Source organism: Bubalus bubalis, chromosome 23 (assembly GCF_019923935.1).
Source record: "Bubalus bubalis isolate 160015118507 breed Murrah chromosome 23, NDDB_SH_1, whole genome shotgun sequence".
Taxonomy (NCBI): domain Eukaryota; kingdom Metazoa; phylum Chordata; class Mammalia; order Artiodactyla; family Bovidae; genus Bubalus; species Bubalus bubalis.
The window spans coordinates 13895809-13921494 of NC_059179.1; the positions used below are offsets into that span (position 1 = coordinate 13895809).

At 41.3% G+C, this 25686-nt stretch overlaps 2 protein-coding genes across 12 annotated transcripts in view; both read right to left on the reverse strand.

Annotated features, from left to right (window-relative positions):
• The window catches only part of FGFBP3 (fibroblast growth factor binding protein 3), a 139960-nt gene extending 124727 nt beyond the window's left edge, over nucleotides 1–15233 (reverse strand). For 3 of the 4 annotated variants that reach the window (XR_003106109.2, XR_006548107.1, XR_006548106.1), the window contains exon 1: nucleotides 14526–14662. Coding sequence is in view for 1 of the 4 variants with exons in the window: in XM_044935423.1 (XP_044791358.1) it covers nucleotides 14526–14806 (281 nt within the window). In the remaining 3 variants the exon portion in view is untranslated. Of the gene's footprint in view, nucleotides 1–14525 lie in introns of all 4 variants that reach the window. The other variant, XM_044935423.1, reaches the window with a different exon arrangement.
• A 132-nt stretch (nucleotides 15234–15365) lies between these two features.
• The window catches only part of CPEB3 (cytoplasmic polyadenylation element binding protein 3), a 202131-nt gene continuing 191810 nt past the window's right edge, over nucleotides 15366–25686 (reverse strand). For all 8 annotated transcript variants that reach the window (XM_025273915.3, XM_006073697.4, XM_006073696.4 and 5 more), the window contains one exon: nucleotides 15366–21089. In XM_025273915.3, the coding sequence (XP_025129700.1) occupies nucleotides 20862–21089 (228 nt within the window). In that variant the 3' untranslated portion in view covers nucleotides 15366–20861. The remainder of the gene's footprint in view (nucleotides 21090–25686) is intronic.

The following is a 25686-nucleotide window of genomic DNA, read 5'->3' on the forward strand; positions in this document are numbered from 1 at the left end:
AGAAAAACCCTGATAAATTCAACAAGCTAGCAGGATACAAGATTAACATACAGAAATTGGTTACATTTTTTTACACTAACAATAAAATATCAGAAAGAGAATGTAAATAACCTCTTTTAAAACTGCATCCAAAAAAAAAAAAACACTCAGGAATAAACCTCACCAAGGAGGTGAAAGACTTCTATGCTGAGAACTATAAAATATTAATAAAGGATGTTAAACATGATTCAAAGAAAATGGAAAGACATACCATGCTCTTGGATTGGAAGAATATTGTTAAAATGCTAATACTACCCAAAGCAATCAACAGATTTGATCCAATCCCTATCAAATTACCGATGTCATTTTTCACAGAATTAGAACAAATAATTTTAAAAGTTATTTGGAACCATAAATTACCCACCCCTTCACGGATCACTGCCTTGTCGTGGCAAAATGGCTTGTGTAATTCAATGAAGCTATGAGCCACGCTGTGTTGGGCCACCCAGTGGAAGGGTCAAAGTGGAGCGTTCTGACCAAGTGTGATCCACTGGAGGTGGGAATGGGGAAACACTCCAGTATAATAGCTGTGAGAACCCCATGAACTGTAGAAAAAGGCAAAAAGATATGACACCAAAAGATGAGCCCCCAGGTCAGAAGGTGTCCAATATGCTACTGGGGAAGAGCTCCAGAAAGAAGGAAGAGGCTGGGCCAAAGCGGAAACGACGCCCAGTTGTGGATTGTTTGGTGACAAAAGTAAAATCCAATGCTGTAACAACACAATTGCATAGGAACCTGGAATGTTAGATCCATGAATCCAGGTAAACTGGATGTGGTCAAGCAGGAGACGGCAAGAGTAAACATCAACATCTTAGGAATCAGTGAACTAAAAATGACAGGATGGGTGAACTTAATTTGGATGACCATTGTATCTACTACTGTGGGCAAGAATCCCTTAGAAGAAATGGAGTAACCCTCATAGACAACAAAAGAGTCCAAAATGCAGTACTTGGGTGCCGTATCAAAAATGACAGTATGATCTCGATTTGTTTCCAAGGCAAACCATTCAATATCACAGTAATCCAAGTCTATGCCCCAACCAGTAATGCTGAAGAAGCTGAAGTTGCACAGTTCTATGATGACCTACAAGACCTTCTAGAACTAACACCAAATAAAGATGGACTGGAATGCAAAAGTAGGAAGTCAAGAGATACCTGGAGTAACAGGCAAGTCTGGCCATGGAGTACGAAATGAAGCAGGGCAAAGGCTAACAGAATTCTGCCAAGAGAGCGCACTGGTCATAACAAACACCCTTTTTCAACAACACAAGAGATGACTTTACACATGGACATCACCAAATGGTCAATACAAAAATCAGATTGATTACATCCTTTGAAGCCGAGGATGGAGAAGCTGTATATAGCCACCAAAAACAAGACCTGGAGCTGACTGTGACTCAGATCATTAGCTCCTCATAGCCAACTTCAGGCTTAAACTCAAGAAAGCAGGGAAAACCACTAGGCCCTTCGGTTATGACTTAAATCCCCTATGAATATATAGCAGAGGTGATGAATAGATTCAAGGGATTAGATCTAGCAGACAGAGTGCCTGAAGAACTATGGCTAGAGGTGCATAATACTGTACAGGAGGCAGTGAACAAAACCTCCCCAAAGAAAAAGAAATGCAAGAAGGCAATGCGGTCATCTGAGGGGTTTTACAAATAGCTGAGGAAAGAAGAGAAGCAAAAAGCAACAGAGAAAGGGAAAGGTGTGCCCAACTAAATGCAGAGTTCCAGAGGGTAACAGGCAGAGACAAGAAGGCCTTCTTCAATGAACAATGCAAAGAAATAGAGGAAAACAACAGAAAAGGTGAGGCTACAGATCTCTTCAAAAAGACCGGAAATAACAAAGGAACGTTCCCTCCAAAGATGGGCGCAGTAAAGGACAGAAACAGTACAGACCTAATGGAAGCAGAAGAGATCAAGAAGAAATGGAAAGAACACACAGAAGAACTGTACAATGAAGGTCTTAATGACACGAATAACTACAGTGGTGTGGTCTCTCACCTAGAGCCAGATAGTCTGGAGTGTGGAGTGGGTCTTAGGAAGTACTGCTGCCAATACAGTTAGTGGAGGCAGTGGAATTCCAGCAGAACTATTTAAAATTCTAAAAGATGATGCTATTAAAGTGCTGCACTCAATATGTCAGCAAATTTGGAAAACCCACCAGTGGCCACAGGACGGGAAAAGGTCAATCCTCATCCCAATTCCCCAAAAGAGCAGTATTAAAGAATGTTCAAACCACCGGACAACTGCACCCATGTCCCACGTTAGTAAGGTCATGCTTAAAATCCTCCAAGCTAGGCTTCAGCATTACATGAACTTAGAACTTCCAGATGTCCAAGCTGGGTTTAGAAAAGGCAGAAGAAGCAGAGATCAAATTGCCAACATTCACAGAATCATTCCCATCAGAAAGCAAGGGAATTCTAAAAAAACATCTACCTCTGTTTCAGTGATTACGCTAAAGCTTTTGCCTGTGTGGATAATAAAGAACTATGGAAAACTTATAAAGAGATGGAACTACCAGACCATCTTACCTGTCTCCTGAGAAGCCTGAATGTGAGTCAAGATATAACAGTTAGAACCCTGTATGGGACAATTGACTGTTTCAAGATTGAAAAAGGAGTACGATAAAGCTGTTTATTGTTGCTCTGCTTATTTAACTTATGTGCAGAGCACATGATGCGAAATGCTGGGCTGGATGAGTTACAAGCTGGAATTAAGACTGCCAGGAAAAATATCTACAACCTCAGATATGCATATGATACCACTTTAATGGCAGAAAGCAAAGGGGAACTAAAAAGCCTTTTGATGAGGGTGAAGGAGGAAAGTGAAAAAGCTGGCTTAAAACTTGATATCAAAAAACTAAGATCTTGGCATCCGGTAACATCACTTCATGGCAAACTGAAGGGGAACAGGTGGAAGCAGTGACAGAGTTGCACTTCTTGGGTCTAAAATCGCTGTGGATGGTGACTGCAGCCATGAAACTAGCAGATGGCTGCTTCTTGGCAGGAAAACTATGACAAACCTAGGCAGTGAGTTAAAAAGCAGAGACATCGCTTTGCCAATAAAGGTCCGTATAGTCAAAGCTACTGTCTTTCCAGCAGTTATGTACAGATGTGAGACTTGGACAATAAAGAAGGCTGAGCACCAAAGAACTGATGCTTTCAAATTTTGGTGCTGGAGAAGACTCTTCAGAGTCCCTTGGAAAGCAAGATCAAACCAGTCAATCCTACAGGAAATCAACCCTGAATATTCATTGGAAGGACTGATGCTGAAGCTGAAGTTCCAATACGTGGAGCTGAAGCTCCAACTCCGATGCAAACAGCTGACTCATTAGAAAAGACCCTGATGCTGGGAAAGACTGAAGGCAGGAGGAGAAGAGGGCGACAGAGGATGAGACGGTTGGATGGCATCACCAATTCAATGGATATCAACTAGGGCGAACTCTGGGAGATGGTGAGGGACCAGAAGGCCTGGTGTGCTGCAGGCCATGGGGTCGCGAAGAGTTAGACACGACTTGGCGATTGAACAACCACAACCTAAAAGACCCAGAAATGGCAGAGCAACCCTGAGGAGAAAGAACAAAGCAGGAGGCATAACCCTCCCAGACTTCAGACAACACTATTAGACTGGTGCAAAAGTAACTGCGGTTTTGCATTGTTGAACTTTGCCATGTGATACTGGAATCCACTCTTAAATGTGGTTGTGTTATACATCATTTTAATGCCTATTTTTCATTTTGTTTTTTTGCTAATGACTTATTACTTGCTATTTATTTTATATGTATTTTAGATTATGGAAATGATATTAGACAAAAAGATAATACAAGTGATTTTCTTATTTGAGTTCAAAATGGGTCATAAAGCAGCAAAAACAACTTGTAACATCAACAATGCATCTGGCCTAGGAACTGCTAATGAACGTACAGTCCAGTGGTGGTTCAAGAAGTTCTGCAAAAGAGACGAGAGCTTTGAAGATAAGGAGTGCAGAGGCCAGCCATCAGATGCTGACAATGAGCAACTGAGAGCCATCACTGAGGCTGAGCCTCTTACAGCTACATGACAAGCTGAAGAACTCAACAGCAGCCATTCTGCAGTGCTTGGCATTGAAGCAAACTGTAAGGGTGAAAAAGACTGGTAAGTGGGTGCCTCCTTAGCTGACTGGGAATTTAAAAGGGTCATTTTGAAGTGCTTCTCTTATTTTGGAGTGGGAAATGGCAACCCACTCCAGTATCCTTGCCTGGAGAATTCCATGGACAGAGCAGCCTGGTGGGCTACCATCCATGGGGTTGCAAAGAGCTGAAAATGACTAAGAGACTAACACACACACACACATTCTTATTCTATGCAACAACGAACCATTTCTCAACTGGATTGTGACGTTGATGAAAAACAGATTTTATACAATGACAACCAGAGATGACCAGCTCAGTGTTCGGAAATGAGAAGAAGCTCCAATGCACTTCCCAAAGTCAAAGCTGCACCCAAAAAAGTTCATGGTCACTGTTTGGTGGTTGCTGCCTGTCTGATTCACTAGAGCTTTCTGAATCCTGGCAAAACCATTACATCTGAGAAGTGTGCTCAGCAGACTGATGAGCTGCACCAACGACGGCAATGCCTGCAGCGAGCACTGGCCAACAAAAGGGACCCGGCTCTTCTCCACGGCAACGCCAGCTGCACGCCACACAGCCAACGCCTCCAAAGTTGAACGAATTGGGCTACAAAATATTGCCTCATCCATCATATTCACTTGACCTCTCGCCAACCAACTATCACTTCTTCAAGCATCTTGACAACTTTTTGCAGGGAAAACCCTTCCCCAACCAGCGGGAGGCAGAAAACGCTTTTGAGGAGTTCGTTGAATCCTGAGGCATGGGTTTTTATGCTACAGGAATAAACAAACATTTCTTTTGGCAAAAGTGTGTTGATTGTAATGGTTCCTATTTTGATCAATAAAGATGTGCTTGAGCCTAGGTGTAGTGATTTAAAATTCATGGTCCACAACCACAGTTATGTTTGCACACACCTAATACAAAGCTATGGTAATCAAAACAGCGTGGTAATAGCACAAAAACAGACCTACAAATCTATGGGACAGAACAGAGTGCCCAGAAATAAACAGAGAGCCCACATGCCCACAGTCAATTTATCTTCAACAAAGGAGGCAAGAATATACAATGGAGAAAAGAAAGTGTCTTCAGCAAGTGGTGTTGGGAAAGTTGGACTGCTGCATGAAAATCAATGAAGTCTCATCATACACAGGAATAGACTCAAAATGGCCTAAAGACTTAAACATAAGACACGACACCATAAAACTCCTAGAAGAAAACACAGGCAAAAAGTTATCTGACATAGATTGTACTAATGTTTTCTTAGGTCTGTCTCCCAAAGCAATAGAAATAAAAACAAAAATAAGCAAATGGAACCTAATCAAACTTACAAGCTTTTGCACAGCAAAGGAAAACATAAAAACCATCTTTTCTATGAAAAGAAAACCTATTGAATGGAAGAAATTATTTGCAAATGATGTGACTGACAAGGGCTTAATATCCAAAATATACAAATAGTTCATACAACTCAATAACAACAACAAACAACCCAATTGGAAAATGAGAAGACCCAAATAGACATTTTTCCAAAGAAGAAACACAGATGGCCAAAAAGCATATGAAAAGATGCTTGACATCACTAATAATTAGAGAAATGCAACGAGACACAGCTTCACATCAGTGAGAAGGGCCATCATTGAAAAGTCTACAAATAACAAATGCTGGAGAGGATGTGAAGAAAAGGGAACCCTCTTACACTGTGGTTTAGTTCAGTTCAGTTGCTCAGTCGTGTCCAACTCTCTGCGACCCCATGAATCGCAGCACGCCAGGCCTCCCTGTCCATCACCAACTCCAGGAGTTCACTCAGACTCACGTCCATCGAGTCAGTGATGCCATCCAGCCATCTCATCCTCTGTCGTCCCCTTTTCCTCCTGCCCCCAATCCCTCCCAGCATCAGAGTCTTTTCCAATGAGTCAACTCTTTGCATGAGGTGGCCAAAGTACTGGAGTTTCAGCTTTAGCATCATTCCTTCCAAAGAAATCCCAGGGCTGATCTCCTTCAGAATGGACTGGTTGGATCTCCAGAATGTTAATTGGTGGAGCCAATGTGGAGGTTCCTCAAAAAACTAGAGTTGCCATATGACCCAAGAATCCCTTTCCTGGGCATATACCCAGAAAAAACTACATTTGAAAAGACACATCTACTCCTATGTTCATAGCAGCACTATTTACAATAGCCACGACATGGAAACCTAAATGTCCATTGACAGATGAATGGATAAAGAAGATGTGGTGCATGTAAACAATGGAATACGACTGCATCAAAAGAATGCAATAATTCTATTTGCAGCAACATGAATGGACCTAGAGATCATCATACTGAGTGAAGGAAGTTAAAAAGAGAAAGACAAAAACCAAATGATATCACTTATATGTAGAATCTAAAATATGATACAAGTCAACATATCTGCAAAACAGACTCACAGAGAACAGATGTGTGGTTGCCAAGGCCGGGGGCAGCGGGACAGGGAGGGGAGGGGAAGACTGAGAGTTTGAGATGAGCAGAGCCTAACTATTATCTATAGGATGGATAAACAACACGGTCCTACAGTATAGCACAGGGAACCACATTCAACAGCATGTGACAAGCCGTAATAGAAAGATTATACATACGTGTGTGTGTGCATATACTTACATAACTGAGCCATTTTTGCATTACAGAAGAATTAACACAACATTGTAAATCAACCATACATCAATAACAGTTTTTAAATAAATTAAAAATGAGAGCAAAAAATCAATGACATAGAAAACAGGAAGATAGAGAAAATGAAACCAAAAATGTTGGTTCTTTGAAAAGATCAATAAAATTGATAAACCTATACCCAGCTAGGCTAACCAAAAGCAAAAAAAAAGAGAGAGAAGGCATTGATGACTAATATCACAAGTGAAGGAGAGCCCACCAGCACTGAGTCTATGAACATTAAAAGGTTAATAAAGGATTGTGAACAACTCTATCTCTATGCCCATAAATTTGATAATTTACATGAAACAGACCAATTCCTTGAAAGGTACAATCTACTAAAACTCACACAAGGAAAAACAGATAATCTGAATAGACCTACATCTATTAAAGAAACTGAATCAACTGTTAATAACTTTCTAAAATAGAAAGCACCAGACTCAGGTGGTTTCACTAATGAATTCAACCAAACACTGAAGGAAGGAATGACATCAATTCTCCACAATGTCTTTCAGAAATCAGAAGCATAAGAAACATATCCCAACTCATTCTATGAGGAGAGCATTACTCTAATATAAAATCAAATAAAGGCATTATGAGAAAGCAAAACTGTAGACCAGTATCTTTCATGAACACAGATGTAAAATCTCCAACAAAATATTAGCAAATCAAATCCAATTATGTACAAACAAAATTATATACACCATGGCCAAGTGGGACTTATTCCAAGTATAAAAGGCTGGTTCACTACTTAAAAATCAAGAAAAACTGTATCATCATCTCAATAGATTTAGGAAAGACATTTGGCAAAACCCAACACCTATTCAATACAAAAATCAGCAATAGAGAGGAACTTTCTCATCTCGATAAAGAACAGTTATGAAAAAACTACAGCTTACATCATACTTAAGGCTAATACTCTAGATGCTTTCCCCCTAAGACCGGAAACAAGGTAAAGATGTCTTTTTCTCACCATTCCTGTTCACTATTATATTGGAAGTCCTAGCTAAAACAATATGAAAAGAAAAGGAATAATGGGAAGGAAGACATCAAACTGTCCTTGGGTCGTCTATGCAGAAAACCTCAAAGAATTGACCAAACAAAAAACCCTGGAATTTGTGAGAGATTATATAACAAGGTTTCAGGATATAAGGCTAAAAAATAAAAAGTTCATTGCTTTTCTATACATCAACCTTACCACCTTGAAATGCTTAGGTATAAATCTAAACTATATGTGCAAGATTTATATGAGGAAAATTACATATTCTAAAAAAAGAAAGGAAAAGTAAAAAATGGAGAGCTATTTCATATTTATCCATAAGAAGACTCAACTATTAAAGATATCAGTTCTTCCCGAGCTGATCTACAGATTCAATGCAGTCCCAACCCAGATGCCAGAAAGTTATTCTGTGGATCCTGATAAACTGATTCTACAGTTTGTATATAAAAGGAAAGAATCTACAATATCCAACACAACACTGAAAAGGAACCAAGTTGTGAGACTGACACCACCTGACTTTAATACAGTACTACGGTAATCAAGACGTGTAGTGCCGGCCAAAAAACAGACAAATAGAACAATGGAGCAGAACGTCCAGTTCTTTGGTACACCATGGACGTAGCCCGCCATGGGATTTCCCAGGCAAGACTACTGGAGTGGGTTGCCATCTCCTTCTCCGGGAATCTTCCCAATCCAGGGATTGAACCCACATCTCCTGCCTTGCAGCTGGATTCTTTACAAATGAGCCACCTGGGAAGCTGATGAAACAAAATATATAGCCCCAAAATAGACGCTCATAAACGCAGCCAACCGATCTTTCACAAAGCAGCAAAGGCAATTTAATGGATAAAAGGTGGTTTTTTCAACAAATGGTGCTGGAACATCTGGACATCCACATGCAAAGAAGTGAATTTAGACACAAACCTTACACCTTTCACAAAAATTAACTCCAAGTAGATCACAGATATAAATGTTAAAAACAAATGTATAGAACTTCCAGAAAATACCATAGATGACTTACGGGTTGGGAATTTTTAGATACAACATGAAAAGCATGGTTCATGAAAGACAAAATTGATAAGTTGAACTTTATCTCCAAAACATATAAAGGACCTATAACTAATATACACAAAGAATTCTAAAAACTCAACAATAAGAAAATGATGTAAAAAATAGGCTAAAGAACTCAACAGACTTCAAATCAATGATAATACAGATGGCAAATAAGCACACAACAAGCAACCTCATATATCATCAGAGAACTATGAATTAAAGCACTGAGATGCCACTACACACCTTTTAAAAGAGCTAAAAGCCAAAACACTGATGGAACCAAATGCTGAGAAGGATGTAGGGCAACAGGAAGTCATTTCTGGTGGGGGTGCAAAATGGTGCAGTCACCTTGGAAGACGGCCTGGCAGTCTCTTACAAAGCTAAGCATATGTTTATCATACGATCCAGCCAGCATCTGTGCTCACAGGTGTTTACCCAAATTAGTTGAAAACTCATGTCCATACAAAAACCTACACATTTATAGCAGCTCTATTTATAACTGCCAAAACAGGAAGTAACCAAGATGTCCTTCAGCAGGTGAAAGAATCTACATCCAGACAATGGAATATTATTTAGCACTAAAAAGAAATGAACTCTGAAGCCATGAGAAGGCTTGGAGAAAACTGAAATGCATATTACTAAGTGCAAGAAGCCAGTCTGAAAAGGCTACATACTGTATGATTCCAACTACACTGATTTTTCGCAAAAGGCTGAAACTACACAGAGAGTAAATAGAAGAGTGACTGCAAGGGGGCAGGCGAAGCTCGTGGAAATTTCAGGGCAGTGAAATCACTCCACATGATACTATAATGCTGGACGCATGACATCATGCATTTGTCAAAATCCATAGACATGTACAACATAAAAGTAAACCCTATACACACACACACTCACACACACATATAGAATGGATAAACAAGGTCCTACTGCATAGTATATTCAATATTCTATGACAAAGCATAATGGAAAAGAATATGTATGACTGGGTCACTTTGCTGTATAGAAGTAATTAACAAAACTAGTTCAACTATCCATCAATGAAAGTAAATTAAAAAAAGAATAAATCCTAACAAACTGTGGACTTTAGTTAATAATTTATCAATATTGGCTGATCAACCGAAACAAACATACCACTCGAAGGTATTAATAGGGGCAAAGTATTAATAGCGGCAACCTGAGGGGAGAGGACTGAAAGGGGTGTATGGCAGCTCTGTACTACTTGATCAAGTAAAGTGAATAAAAAATTATTAAAAAAAAAAACAACCACATGATAAAAAGCCCCAAACCAATTAGAAAATGGGCAACAACAGAGACGTTTCACTGAAGAGGACACAGAGATGACAAATGTGCGCATGAAAAATGGTCAACATCATTAGCCGCTAGGGAAACGCAAACTAAAACGATGATGGGCTGCGAGTGCGCACACATCAGAATGGCTAAGCTGAAAGGCAGCGACAAAACCAAATCCCGGATACAGAGAAACTGGATCCTCACACATTTCGGTTAATGTGTAAAAAGGTACACTGGACTCTAGAAAACATTTTGATAGTTTCTCCAAAAGTAAACATGAAAATACCATACGACCCTGTGACTGCACTCCTGGGCATTTACCCCAGAGAAAACGAAGACATGTCCACACGAAAACCTGTACGTGAATGTTTACAGAAGCTTTATCTCTCATAGTCTGAGGCTAGAATCAATTCAGATGTCCTTTGAACAAGTGGTTAAACGAACCATGGTGCATCCATGCCATGAAGGCTGAGCGCCGAAGAATTGATGCTTTTGAACTGTGGTGTTGGAGAAGACTCTTGACAGTCCCTTGGACTTTGCAAGGAGACCCAACCAGTCTATCCTAAAGGAAATCAGTCCTGAATATTCATTGGAAGGACTGATATTGAGGCTGAAACTCCAATACTTTGGCCACCTGATGCGAAGAGGTGACTCATTTGAAAAGACCCTGATGCTGGGAAAGACTGAAGGCAGGAGGAGAAGGGGACAACAGAGGATGAGGAGGTTGGACTCAATGGGCATGAGCTTGAGTAAGCTCTGGGAGTTGGTTACAGGGAGGCCTGGCGTGCTGCAGTCCATGGGGCTGCAAAGATATGGATGTGACTGAACTGAATCAAAAGGAACAAACTACTGATAAATACAACAACCAAGATGAATCTCTAGAGAATTATGATTGAAAAAAGCCAGTCCCAAAGGTTATACACTGTATGTTTCCATTCTTTTTTTTTTTTTTTCTGGCTGAGCAGCACGCTGCATGCGGGATCTTAATTCCCTGACCAGGGATCAAACCTGTGCTGCCCTGAAGTGGAAGCATGGAGTCTTAACCACTGGACCACCAGGGAATTCCCTATATTCCATTCTTGAAATGAGAAAGTTACAGAGAACAGATAAGTCATCGCCATGGATTTAGGAGGATGGGAGAGGGAAGACAGTGGGTGTTCTTATGGTGATGGAAATGCTTTTCATTTTGTGCATATCAATGTCAGTGTTTTGGGCATAATATTTAATACAGTTTTGCAAGATGGTACAGGAAAACTGGGTAAAGAATACATGGGATCTCTTATTTCTTACAACAGTATCTGAATCTACATGTATCTAAAAATAAAAGTATAATGTTAAAAAGTCAATCAAGGGACTTGCTGGTGGTCGAATGATTAAGAATCTGCCTTCCGATGCAGGGGACATGGGTTCGATCCTGGTGGGGGAACTAGGTTCCCACACACTGCAAGGCAACTAAGCCTGTGCCCTGCAACTAAGACCCCCCCCCCAAAAAAAATAAATAAGTATTAAAAAATGTCAATCAGGCTACATAAATGTGGAATTGGGGTCAACAGATCTTGCATGTTAAACAAGACTGCATGTAAGTCAGTCAGCATATGTACGTGTGAGATTAAATGACTTTCAATGTCTGAGGCTCAACCATCAACTGCAGAGACTAGTGGATGGAGGTTTTTAAACTCCATTTCTCTCTTCCACCTCTCTTTCCTAATTGACTAAATGAAAACAAATCCTCCTGGGTGTTGGTAAGCTTAAGGAAGAGTGGAAGGGAGCCTAGAGATGGGAGGGAGGAAGATGGGGAGCAGGGAGGTTGAGGTTTGGGTGATTGGGAAAGCAGGCCAGTATGGATGGGCTCCTGGTAGCAGCGACAGCCAGAAGAGAAATCCAGCCAGAAGAGAAATCCGGTCCAGGGGGTAGGAAGGTTGCCTGGAAAGAACTGCATTTGTGCCAAGCATCAGCTTTTACCTTTCGCAGAGCCCCCGCTTTTTGTTTTAATGCTCCACTGAAACACAGAGAAGTGCACAGATCTCAGTGTATGGCTCAGTGAACTTTCACGAACTGCACACACCCTGTATGCAACACCAGATCAAGAGAGTTACCACAACCCCGCAGCCAACTCCATGCCCCGTTTCAGTTATTCCTTTCCCGTTTATATACATGGGAGTCATAGGTTATGTACTCCTCGTCTGGTTGATTTTGATCAACACTGAGTCTGTGGCCTACAATTGTAGATTTTCATTCTTATGCTGTTATACAGTGTTCCATTTGTATCCATTCGAACGTGCAGGTCATGTGGAGAGCCTCCAGACGGGGGCTGTAGGAATAACTCTGCCTTTCTCATAGTGTCTTGGGAACATGCTATACATCTCTGTTGGGCTTGTGCCCATGAGTGAGAAGACAGTCACATTCAACCCTTGTAAACAGTTTTCTAATATGGTTGTACCACTTTATACCTCTCTATCAGAACTCAATTAGATTCTTCTTGATACTTAATAGTTTGGGTCTTTTAAATGTTAGTCCTTCTTGTGGGTATGTGTTGGAACTGTGGTTTTTTTGCTCGTAATGTAGAGTAGTGAAACTGAGCAGAAGGGCCCTTTTGAAAGGAGAGACCAGATGCACAAGATAACTTCCTGCCTTAAGGACCAGAACTTAACCAGGGAGTCAGGCCTCTGGTGAACATGACAAGCTGGAATGTTTCCCTTATACTTAGCATTAGCAGTTCAGCTCAAAACCATCTTAACCAAAGATTCCACCAGAATCAGCAAAGAAAACGCCATGACAACGTGGGCCAGAATTAAATACCAAGGTGAAGGTACACACAGTTACACAGGTACAGTTACACATGTTTGTCTTTATCTAAACACAAACAATGCCCAGACTTGGAATGTTGTTCCCTTCACAATACTATGTAATGGGACAGGACACAGGTAACTTAGCTACCTGTCCTAGTGAGTCATTCCAGCCATTTATTTGTGAGGACCCCTTGGACTCCCAGAGTTGATGCGAAAATTATTTTAAACTTAAGACATCTGAAATTCAACAGATGCAAAAGAAGCATTTTCAAAGCTTCCCTTATCTGACTCAAGGCAGAAGATTCTGAGAGTGAGGCTGTAATCAATCAGTGCTCTCTCCTGGGGAGTTGCACTCACCAAAGAACACAGAAAACGCTTGCACCTGCATAAACAAACATTTAACAAACTTTTTTAGCTTCCATTTATTCCCCTAAAAACCCGTCTTCCCTAAATCTATAAAAATACTGAATCCCTATATTGTACACTGAAACTAATAACGTAAATCAACTATAGTCTATCTTAATTTTCAAATTAAGAAACAATTGCATTGGAAAGCTGAGTTAAAAAAGAAACCATTTGATCTTCCCATAGAATTCCTTTTCTCCCCCTTCCTTTCCCCTATTAAATTAGATTATAAAATCTACCTCTAATTTGGAGGGACCACTTCTTTGCTGGATTTAAGTGCATATGAACAAGCTATGCTTTTTCTCCTGTTAATCTGTCTTTTGCCAGTTAACTCACAGGCTTCTAATCACTGAGCCTAAATTAGAGCCAACAGTTTTCCTTCCCAACAGTCCTTTCAAGAACAGGACTCCTCAATTCGGACTCCCCTCATCTCATGAGTAATCATGAACCTATTTAGTACACCTGCTCTGGTTAAAAATATATTGTCTTCCAATTTAAGTGTCCAAGTGACCCAACGTGCCGTGGGTCTGGTACAATTTTTAAGCTGTGTCCATCAGCGCTTGCGTGTAAGGTTTTTTCTTTCTGTAAAGCAGGTACTTTAGACATAACCCCAGCCTTCTCAGCAGGCAGGGTCTGTCCCCTCGACAAGGTCTTAGTTAGCGTCCAGCCAAGGGGGCTGCTTCAGAACCGTCGCTTCCAACCACACGCCCCAGAAACGCCAGGCCTCCCGGCTTCTCCTGGAAATAGCCAGCTGATTGTCATCTCAGCACCGTTCATTTACCTACGCCGCCTCCGAGCCAGGATCCCAGAATCGTTATGCCAGGAGATGGGGCCCAAAGCAGACTAACATTCTGAAAATAGGATTCCATTTGTTGTTTAGGGCATAATATATTTTTGGAAAACGAAGCGTAAAAGGGACCTGGAACAGTAATCCTCTCCCCCTTTCGGAAGGGGCTGCACAAGGTACAGTCACAGAGCTCCAAATGGTCGATGGAGTCCGCAGACGCGGCTGTGCTGAACCCGGGGCCTCCCGCACGAGCTTCAGGCCTCGGGACGCAGACTGCCGCTCGGGGGGGCGGTTGCTGAAGCCACAGCGCCCGAAGCCCGAAGCCCCGGGGGCGGCGGGTGGGAGCGAGCATGAGTCGCGGGTTAGCTTACCTGCGGGACGCCGCCACGCGCGGGGACCACCGGGGAAGGGCAGTCTGGAGCCGGTTCTGGGGACCAGCAGCGGGAAGGGGCTCGAGGAGGGCCGGGGAGGCCCGCCAGGGAGCCTGGCAGCCCCGCACCGCCCGGCCAGCTCCCCTGCGAAGCCGAGCGGCTGGAGGGCGGAGCCGGGACACCCCGAGAGGCGGGGCGCTGCTTGGCGCCGGCCCCGCCCCCTCGGGCGCCCGAGGCTCTTGGGACGGAAACCACCTGCGCCGGATCCCACACCTCACCATTGAACGGCTCGGGGTTGGGACGCTGGCACCTGAATGTTATAAAAGCGCCCGGGGGATTCTTTCGTGCGGGCACTCGGGGTCCGTTTTCTACAAGGATCGAAGTTAGTGCCTACAAGAGAGCTTCTGGCATGTCCAAAGTCACTACAGGATTGTAAAAAGACCCATTTTCCGAGAGGATCCCTGAGAGCCTAGCGTAAAAATTAAAACAGAAGGGGGCGTACTTACGTTTTCATTGACGTTCTTGGTTTTGATTTTGAAAATTGGTTTCCCGTGGCAAGCGCTGGCATGAAAGCCCACTTGCACCTTAAAATCTTGCATACACACTTACTTGTGTCAACAAACACCTTCCTGTTTCAAATACACTTATTTTTTTTTTAAACGAGTGTTGTTCACGTCATTAAAAATTTGAATGTTGCTGTATTGAACCTGCTGTAAAGGAGTTTGTCCCCCCTCCCCCTAAAAAAGCTCATCAAGCAAGCTGGAGTGTGCAGATGTCCCCAGACGCAATCCATATACTCCAAGCGACTCCTCAGCAAGTGCAAAGGATGACAAGTGTCAGTACTTCATACAACTAGATTTAATAAGTTGTTATTACAGAAAAAAAAAGAAGTCCAAACTACAAAGTTTAAGCATTTGTAAGCAATAGCTGCATTGAGCTCCATGGTTAGTCACAGTACTGCAGTTCCACACAAGCAATTATCAGTCCAAGCCCCAAAGGCGGAAGCTGAGTAAGGGTTACTAGCAAAAACAATCTAAGAGAACAGGTAATAAAAGATACAATACATTTAAAATTAGTTGTTAGTTGAAAAACAAATACAGAGATCTTAGCTGTGAACACTCTAAAATTTATGTCCATTATTTTGACAGCAAAAATACAAATACCTAATACTTTATACCCCAACAGAACTATATCCAGAAAAGAAAAAGAGCAGTTGTCCTGTATTAGCACCCAGGTTTTCTACTTGTTGTGATTAACTTCATTGTCATACAAATCGAAACACCCCCAAATTACATATCCATTTCTTGACCCTTTTGGGGTATAAAGTCAACAGCATTAATTATAAAATACTCTGTGGTAAAATGGAACACTATTGCAGCTGAGATAGAGAAGTTTGGTTATTATAAAAAAAAAAACAGAAAATGTTAGATGACATACCATACAAACTGGTGAAAAAGCAACAATTCATACAAATAAGCCAGTTTTAACAAAAAGATAACTTTTTTTCACTAATCTGTGACTAATCTTTCACTCAAACCTTGCAAGTAGAGATGTCACAATACTCAAATATTTAGGTAGGAGCTTTACCCAGTTAAATGCCATTTTGTTGCTAATATAATAGATAAAAATGAAAACTAGCAGTTATTTGCTAATTGCATAAATGCAGTACATTCTGCATTAGCCCATGCCTCACTAACAAGCTATAAAACACAAGATATAGGCAGAAATCTAAGCATAATCTTTATAGCACTAAACAAATTTTTCCAATTTCTTTTCTTCTGTTCCTAATCACTTATTTGTAGTTAATGTAAAATTCCAACCAGTAGTATCCAATTCGTTAAAATTTTACATCACAACTTGATCTAATCTATATATTATTTACAAAACTGAATACATAGAGCATACCCAAGAGCCAACTCTGGACATGTGTTTCTCTGAGTCATTGATAACCGTGCTTCCTTGACAAGGGCCCTGGAGGAAGCCATCAAGGACTGGGAGAAGCACACCCTCTGTCTAGAGCAAGTCATAGGATGTTCTGTTTACGCAACACCAGTTTTGCAGTTGTATGATTTTTGTTTAATTTTAGGTGCCATGACAATGACACGCTGCCTTAACAGCACAGCTTCAAGGTGAGTTTGGGTGCTGGAAAAGAAGCAGGAGGGCAGACAGATCATGCTCAGAGTGGCCGGATGTGTTGCCACAATAAGGGACAAACAGGGGCCTCCATTAACAGGGAGCAGGCGGGGCTGGGGTGGGGGGTGGGGAGTGGAGAAAGACGAAGCCTGAGGCTGTCCGTGTACAGTGGTGACCTCCGAGTGTGCCGCCTCGCCAGGTCACCCATGTGCTCGGGAGGCCACTTGCGCAAGACACTGAGATCCAAGTCTAGCCCCCCAGAGGGCTGGTCCTCTCAGAGACTTCCTCTCACTCTCAGACGTCACCACTGTGAACACAAGGCAAAGATGTGGCCTGGTGAACGGTGCTGTCTCATACGTGGACAGCGGTCAGCGGCAGATTCTCTCTCTCTCACACACACATGACAGAATGAAGAGTTAGAGGGGGGAAAGCAATGAACCACTCTGTTGACCTGGCCAGGTTCTCAACCTGGTGGTATCTCAGTAACGGGTGACTTCATCATCAGGGCCACAGATCTGGCTGCACCTGGTGTTGTATAAATCCACTGTGACATCCCCAGAGAACTGTACTGTGACATCCCTAGTCTTACACTAAACCACTGTAATAAAGGAAAAGGCTTGTCAAAATCTCACATGTTCTGCTCATTCTGTCATTTTATTACCCAATTATCCATTACATTTTCCAATCACTTTACATAACCAACCATTTTCATCGTTGTCACACTATTGTAAACCACATCAGCAAGTTAATACATAAAGCTTTGCATTTCAAAAAACTAGACACTTTAGTAACAATATTACAAAGGTTTTAGCTTCAAAAATAACTGAAAATGAAAAAAATAAACTTTTAAAGAATTAGCATCATAAAATTAATTTATTCCAAGTAAAAATACAAAATAATATTATGACATTGACCAGATATGAAAGTCCCTCCCAGAAACAACTCTATTAATGATTGAGAAAGCACTCCTTAAAGAAAATACGAAATAAAATGAAAAATATGTAAATATGTTTAATTTTTTTCTTAGCAAAAAATCTTTCTAAAAATAACAATGAAAATTTGTCTCAGTACAAAGGCTACATTACTATTGAAAAAATACCAGCATGAAGAAAAGGTACATATTTGACAGTAGAAAAATGATTTCAGTGAATCACAATGTCTAAAGTTTGCAATGAAAATAAATCTGCAATAAAGATTTATGCCTTTTTTCTTTTCTTTTTTTTTTCTATTTTTTATACAAACAGTACAAACAGTATTGCACATAACAACAAATAGTCGAGGTTAGGTTATAGCCTTCAAAAAATCGACTAGTTCAAGTGTCACATCAAGGAAAGGCCACAGCAGGACCTGTGATACCCGGGGGCTTCCCATTAAGTTGCAGGTCAGAACACCTCTGTGTTTTTAAAAAATAATTTTTTTCGAAGGACCCTCTCTTTTAATATAACATTAACAACTTGGGGGCACATTTATTTACAAAACAAAAGGGAACATGTTATAATTTAATAAACTAAAAAAAGTTCTCTTTAAAAAAATACAAACAGAAGAACTCTTTCACAATCCTGGTCAGTCGTGCACAATCAACGCTTGATTATAAATATACAAATTAAGGGAAAGTAGTTTCCACCACCTATTCACAACTTTCAGCACCAAATGGAGTTTATTTTTTGTAACCTATTCTTCATGACAATGTTTTTTCGCCTTCACGTCAGCTTTATGCTGTACAATCTTCCAGCATTTTTTTTTAAATCTCAGTGTTACTTTAGTACATGAAAGAGGGGTGCTTCTTCAAAAAGTTTTGCTTCTTTCACATAATTAGGTAGATTTCTGTAGGTTAGATATGATCTTTAATATTATAGTTATAAAGCTCTAACTTCTTCATTTTCAAAAACACAAATAAGCATGAAAAAAATAAAGTTACCCATCTGTTAAATCATTTTTCTTGCAGAATTAAATTAATATATATTTTTCTGAATAAACTTACTTAGAAAATATCATTTTCTTTCCTATATTTCAAAATTGAGGTATTGCAAAAGATCATGTCAGTCAGAAAGCATGCCTTTTTCCTTAAAAACAAACAAACAAAAAAATCTTCAGCCAACTTTTGAAAACTGTCTAGAATACAAAAAGTAGTAGTGCATAACAAAATTTCTTGTACAGATGAAAAAAACCACAAACATAGAAAAAAAACAAACAGAAAACCACAGCTGGGCTGGAAAAAAGCAAGTATTACCAAAAAGCCCAGAGGTAACCTCAAATGGGGAGAATTCTAATAAGCATTTTTAATCCAGTAAAAAACTATTTCGTTTTTTTTCTTTTTGAAAACAAACTATAGTTTGAGAGCTGGTAATTGCAACTAAACACTGAAGAAACAAAACAAAACAAAGCGCTGTTAACTTAAGACAGTACAAGGACATCACAGCACATAAATACAGCGACTTACATCTATTCTGCAGTGTCACATCCAGTCAGATTGTCCCCAGAATTCCAAAACATAGGAAGAAGATTTAAAAAAAGACTTACACAGTCTCATAATCATTATGTGTTTATATATTACTATCTGCAGCCCAAGAGTGAATGCTAAAAAAATGTCCATGGTAGTACTAGCAGGTCTGAATTCTATTCAAGCTTTACAGGATAAATCCAGGGAATTAAGTAGTTAATTTCTCACCCAGACAACCAACCCTGCTCAGGCCATCTTAGTTTGTCCAGACATTTCTTTAGCATCACGATCACACAACTTTCTTAAAATGTGCCTAGTTTGTCAATTGACAATTTATCTCTATATACTGTATATATTCCTAGTGTTTGTAAGCTAAGATGAGCTCTTTGGTTTTCTGGACAAGGTCTGAAGCTATGTAAAATGGTGCAAGCACTAGGAGATTGCAACTAAGAGCTCATGTGTTAGTTAATAATATACCAGTTATGAACTGTCAAGTTCGTTAATGTCTGACACAGAGGCTTTAAACAGTTAAAGTTTGATCACAGTTAGACATAATCACTTTACTATATAAAATAAATTGCACAATATATAACAGAGCACCGCAAAGTACTTCATCTACCATCCACAAATTTGCTTTAAGAATATCCTACACCTAGGTTTTATATTGGTTGTAATATAGGTCATTCTGTTATGGGCTCTTCCTAATTTCAGAAGCATTCCATTTATTGAGGCATGCCTTCCTCCAGTCAATTACCATTTCCTTGAATGAAAAAAATTTTTTCTTTAAAAATCAGTATTTTATAGCTTATATAGAGTCTTAATTTGTGCATTGTGGGAAGGTTTTATACTAGACATCGGATATAAAATTTATTGCATGCAGCAACCTGATTAAGTAAACATGCAGTCAGAAATAGTGACCTTCCTTTGAAGCTTTCTCAAGTCTATTCTGATCTCTTTTCGGCAGCTGATTCTATCCCTAAATCACAAAAGTGTGTTGTTGGGTTTTTTGTAATTGATACCTTAGCCTGAATAGAGTATTATGGTATTAATAATACCATTTTAATAGCAGCAAAAGCTATTGCAGCATAAATTTACGTAACACTAAAAGATCTAACCAAAATCCTCAGCAAAACAAAAATCAAACATGAAGGAAAAATAAAGATTCAGCTTATGAGGTATCCTTACATGTCAAAATAGAGAGCAACTAAAGGCTTATTTTCATTAAGGGTTATCCTTACTCTAAATGACCCCAACTAATGATTGCTGAATTGTTGTGAAGTTTTTGCTACATCTGCCACCTACTCATGAGTATTACCTTTGGTAAGTCTTCTCCTAGGGGCGATTCTCTAAGTTTCTGAAAATAAGTGCATGCTCCAGTTCAAAAACGATCAGAACAACAACAACACAACAACAACAACAAACAAATAAACAAAAAAATCACAGACATCAACCTGATGGCCGCTGATGAGAATGGCAGTCTACAAGTGACAAATCAGGTGTAAGGAATCAAGGTACCAAGCAGACAAAGGTGAGAATCAAAGTGCAAATCAGTACCGTTATACACTCTGCAATTCTGCGTTATACTGGACACTGAGTTCAGTAATATGACTGTAAATAATAATAATAATAAAAAGACCCATTTCTTCTTTAAAAATCGAGAACAAATGCACAGATTTCCAGAACACTGTAAGCCCTGAGGCAGTGCCCTCTCTTTTCCCTCCTTGTTATCTACTCCAGTACTTGTGGCTGGGTCTGCCCTGGGCTCAGCTCCAGCGGAACGGAACGTGGCGAGGGCGGTCGCCTCCCTCCTTCACCAGCGGTTTGTGGAATTCCCGCCCGGCGCGGGAATGTATGCTCGCCCAGCAGTATTCGCAGTAATACTGCAGACAGGTGACGTTGGCACAGAAGAACGGGGCAAACTTCCCACCACAGCGTGTGCCCTGGCACTCATCACACATCTGATCATCCAGCACATATGGCTTCACTTCCACCTGGACCCAAAGAGGAAAGACAGGAAAAAAGGTTTTAGAAAAGCTTCCTCACATTTCTTTCTCTCGAGAGCTTACAACGTAGCTTAACATGTCTCAGTCAGGCTCAGTGTTGAACTCAGCTGGTTATCAGCAGTGGCTGAGTGTACGGGCTTTGGGATCTGCTCCTTGATGTGCTAGTTGTGTGATGATAGGTAAATCCTTAACCTCTCTCCGTGCTCCTGTTGGCTCCATCTGTGGGTCTGTAAAGCAGGTTTAACAGTGATACACAGACACACACATATCTGCGTAGCTGTATGGGCATTACAGGGTCTGCATCAGAGTGCTGGTGAGGATTAAGAGAGGAAGTGTGTGGAAAAGCACGTGAGCTGAATCCTGAAGGCCGGCAGCACCTGGCAATGTGTGACAGGCAACAGTGTTTCAGGGGGAGGAACCAGAGAGGACAAAGCCCCAAAGCAGGCAAATGGCAGGAGCTGGGTGGAGGGGAAGTCCCCCTCGAGGCCGGCAAGCCCGGCTAAAGGGTGACCAATGGGGCTCTGGGCTTTGACATTTTAAACACAAGCTTTCAAAACACTAACCTCTCTCAGTACTGTTTACAATGGACCAGAGGGAAAGGAGGACAAGGGGGATATTAAGAAACTACTATAATGATTGAGGCTGTTTTAGTTTTAGATTTTATTGCCTTAATCTCCCTCCAAGACTGGAAGCTTCAATAGAGGACTTTTCACCACAGTCCTGCAGGGGGCATTTTATTCTAAATGAAGCAATGCTGTATTATATAAAAACTAGAAGAGAGGAAGAACAAAAGTTACCCCAGTTTTCCCCCATGTTCTCTTCCTAGAACCTCAGTCAGGGAATGCCATTCATGTTTTCATGGTGAATGTTAGAAATAAGTAGGAAGGAGGCAAGTCTCTGTGTGATCAGGCTCTTCCTCACGCCAACCTCAGAGCCATTCTGGGCAAGAGCAAGCAAGCTCCGTGGCCACGTGGAGACGGGGACCCATGTTTTTTCTGATATGAGCCAACTGCCTGACGGGTTGAGCTGCCTCTGGACACGGCCAGGAGGTTCCAGCAGGGTCTGGGGCAGGGTACCCCGAGGCTGCAGGGGACAGGGTGGGATGAACGGGGACGTGAGGGCTGCTGGGACTGGATTCCTGTGTTCCTGGTCCTTCTTTTCTAAAGGCCCCTCCACCGGCCTCCTCTGGAGTTCTGTCTCTAACCATGAGCTCAAGTCACCGGTCCTCAGCCAGCCAGGGATTTTTGCTCGAAGGCCCACTGGAGATGACCTGTCTCAGCCCTTTGGTTACCCAGGGGGATTCACTCTGGCTCCAGTTCCCTTCTCTTCCCCTCCTCAACCTGACAGCTTAGTGAGTGGGCTTCAAAAAAAAAAAATCTCACATTCATCTCTCCATCATAATTAAAACTGTCGTGGCTCTGAGGTCATCTGTCTGGTTCAGATCTAGGCCACATTACTACTTGTGCAGGCTACTCAGGCACTCTGGGCCTCTGTTTCCTCATCTGTATCCTGGAGGAAAAGAAGAGCTCCTGTGAGGAGCAAGTGAGCTGAACCACATCAAGCACACAGAACAGTGCCTGGCATGGCATAAGCCCTAGTTAAGCATCACTGTCACTCCTGCTTCCGCTCTAGTCTCACCCACAACAGGCACCTGATGTGACCAATGCCGATGACCTGGGCACTGGCCACCAAGCTCCAGGCCTTCCCTGGTTCAATTCTCCTGTGTCCACGTGAGCATTTCAATCATCTGCCTTCTCGGTGTCCCTCATCTAGTCAAAAGCCCTTCAGCTTCTCCCCTGCCTTCAAGAGTAGCCCAGCTGCCTCCGTGTAACAGGTGCTCCCTGTCTCCTGTGACTCCAGTGTAAGTCACAGCCTTCGTGATCTGCCCCAGTCTCCCTCCCACCTAGTTCCCAACTCCAACGCAACCTGCTCTCTATTTTATCCACACTTTCTTTCCTGCTTAAGTGCTCAATCCACCCAACAATTTCACATACTCAATGAAGTCCAGTCTTTCCTTTCTCTTTCTTTCTAGACATAAAATTAACAATCTTAGAGTGAACGATGCACTGGCTTAGATTACATTCACAACATTGGACAACCACCACCTCTACTTAGTCCCAAAACATTTCATCACCCGGAAAGGAAGCCTGTAGCCCACTAAGCAGTTACCCCAACCTTCTCTCCCTCCCCAGCCCCTGGTGACAACCTCTCTGCTTTCTGTCTCTGCCGATTTACCTATTTTGGATATTTTATAAAAATGGAATCACAAAACCGTGACATTTGGTGTCTGGCTTCTTTAACTTATCATAATGTTTTGGGGTGTATCCATGTTGTAGCATGCAGCAATATTTCATTCCTTTTTATGACTGAATAATATTCCACTGTGTGTGGATATATGTGTATGTAGATATATACATAGTGTTTTGTTTATGTATTCATTCATCGATGGACATTTGGGTTGCTTCTACCTTTTGGCTATCTTGAATGATGCTGCTATGAATGTATGTACACATATGTTTATTTGAATACTTGTTTTCAATTGTTTTCAGTATGTACTTAGGAGTTGATCTGCTGGGGCATATGGCAACTCTGTGATCAGCTTTTTGAGGAACTGCTAAATTGTTTTCCACAGCAGCTGTACCATTTTACATTCCCACCAACAATGTACGAGGGCTTCAATTTTCCTGTATACTCACCAACACTTGTTTTCCATCTTTGTGACTAAAGTTATCACAAAAGAGGTGTGAAGAGGTGTCTCACTGTGGTTTTGATTTGCATTTCCCTACTGACTAATGATGCTGAGCATCTTTTCATATTCTTGTTGGCATTTTACACATTTGAAGAAAGGTCTATTCAAGCCCTTTGCCTGTTTTAAAAATTGGATTGTTGAGCTTAAAGAGTTTCTTTATAAGTGCTAGATACTAGACTTTTATCAAACATGATTGTGGGGGAAGGGGGATGTGCTGGGTCTTCACCGTGGCACACAGGCTTCTCCAGTTGTAGTGCTCAGGCTCTAGAGCGCATGGCTCAGTGGCTGCGGCATGTGGGCCTCGTTACCCCAAAGCATGTGGGATCTTAGTTCCCTGACCAGGGATCAAACCTGGGTCCCCTCATTGGAAGGCAGATTCTGAACCACTGAACCACTAGGGAAGTCCCTATCAGATATATGGTTTGCAAATATTTTCTTCTAATTTGTAGGTTGTACTTCACTTTTTTGAAAACGTTCTTTAATTAAACGAAAAAGTTTAATTTTGAAGACATCCAATTTATTTTTTTCTTTTGCTGTTCCTCTTCTTGATGTCATAGCTAAGAATCCACTGCCAAATCCAAGGTCAGGAAGATTTGGCCCTATGTTTTCTTCTAAGAATTTAATGGCTTTAGCTCCCATATTTAGGTTAATCAATTTTGAATTAGTTTTGTATACAGTGTGAGACCAGGGCCCAACTTCATTCTTTAGCATGTGGACATCCAGGTGCCCCAGGACCATTTGTTGAAGAGACTATTCTTTACCCATTGAATGGTCTCAGCAACCTTGTTGAAAATTAACTATAGGCTGACCTTCCTTAGCTATTTCTGTCCCACAGGGAACTCCTCCTTCTCCTTTGAACTTAATACTCCATTTTGCTCCTCTGGCATTTTCTGTCTATAGTCCTGCCTTGGTCAGCATCTTTCCTTATCTTCAAGCACCCTGAGGACAGAGTCCTGGAGCAAGACAGGATGGTGGTAGATCTGTGGAAGAATGTGGTCTGCAGAGACAGTGGGCTCCTGGGGGGAAGGGAGCTGCAGGCTCATTAGAGTGTATATGAGCTGGACTGAGCTCCCTGCACTTGGAGGCCAAGGAGCGAAGGGATGGACTGAGTGCTCTCTGTCCGAGGTGGGAGGACTACTCATAGGCAAGGCGTGCCAGGAATTGGAAGTAGTCAGCTTTTCCACCTGCAGTCCAAGAGCTGAGGGCTGCTCTGCATCTATCACCAGGTAGACACCTGCACTCAGGGTGCTCCAGCAACCAGATCTGAGCCCCAAAAAGCCCAGAAAGAGGATCCAGCAGTAAGAGAGAGGAGGTCTGAACAAAGAGAATACACACTCGGCAAAAAAAAAAAGCTGCCTGAGGTGAATGGGACGACAGCCCTTTGTAATATATACACACGTGAACAGTACTTAAGGAGAATACTTGAGTGAGGGCACTTTCCAGTTTTTTATATGTATACATTAATGTTACTTTTGTTCAGGTGTAAAAGTGACGTTGTGGTTATATGGGGGCTTCTGTCCTTCAGTTATTTTTAAGAGCTTAAATTAATTTTTTTTTAATTGAGGTTAAAGTCATAAAGAATTAACCATTTCAAAGTGAACAGTCTAGGGGCATTCAATACAGTCACAATGTTGTGTAACCACCACCTGTGTATGGTTCCAAAACACTTTCACCACCCAAAGAAAACCTTGTACTCCAGTTTTGTTTTTTAGAGAACCTTTTAGAGATACATACTGAATTATTTCAGTATGAAAAATTATATGATCTCTGGGATCTGCTTCAAAATCATCTAGAGTGAAAGTGGGAAAGTAGGCAGAGGTGTAGATGAAACAAGAC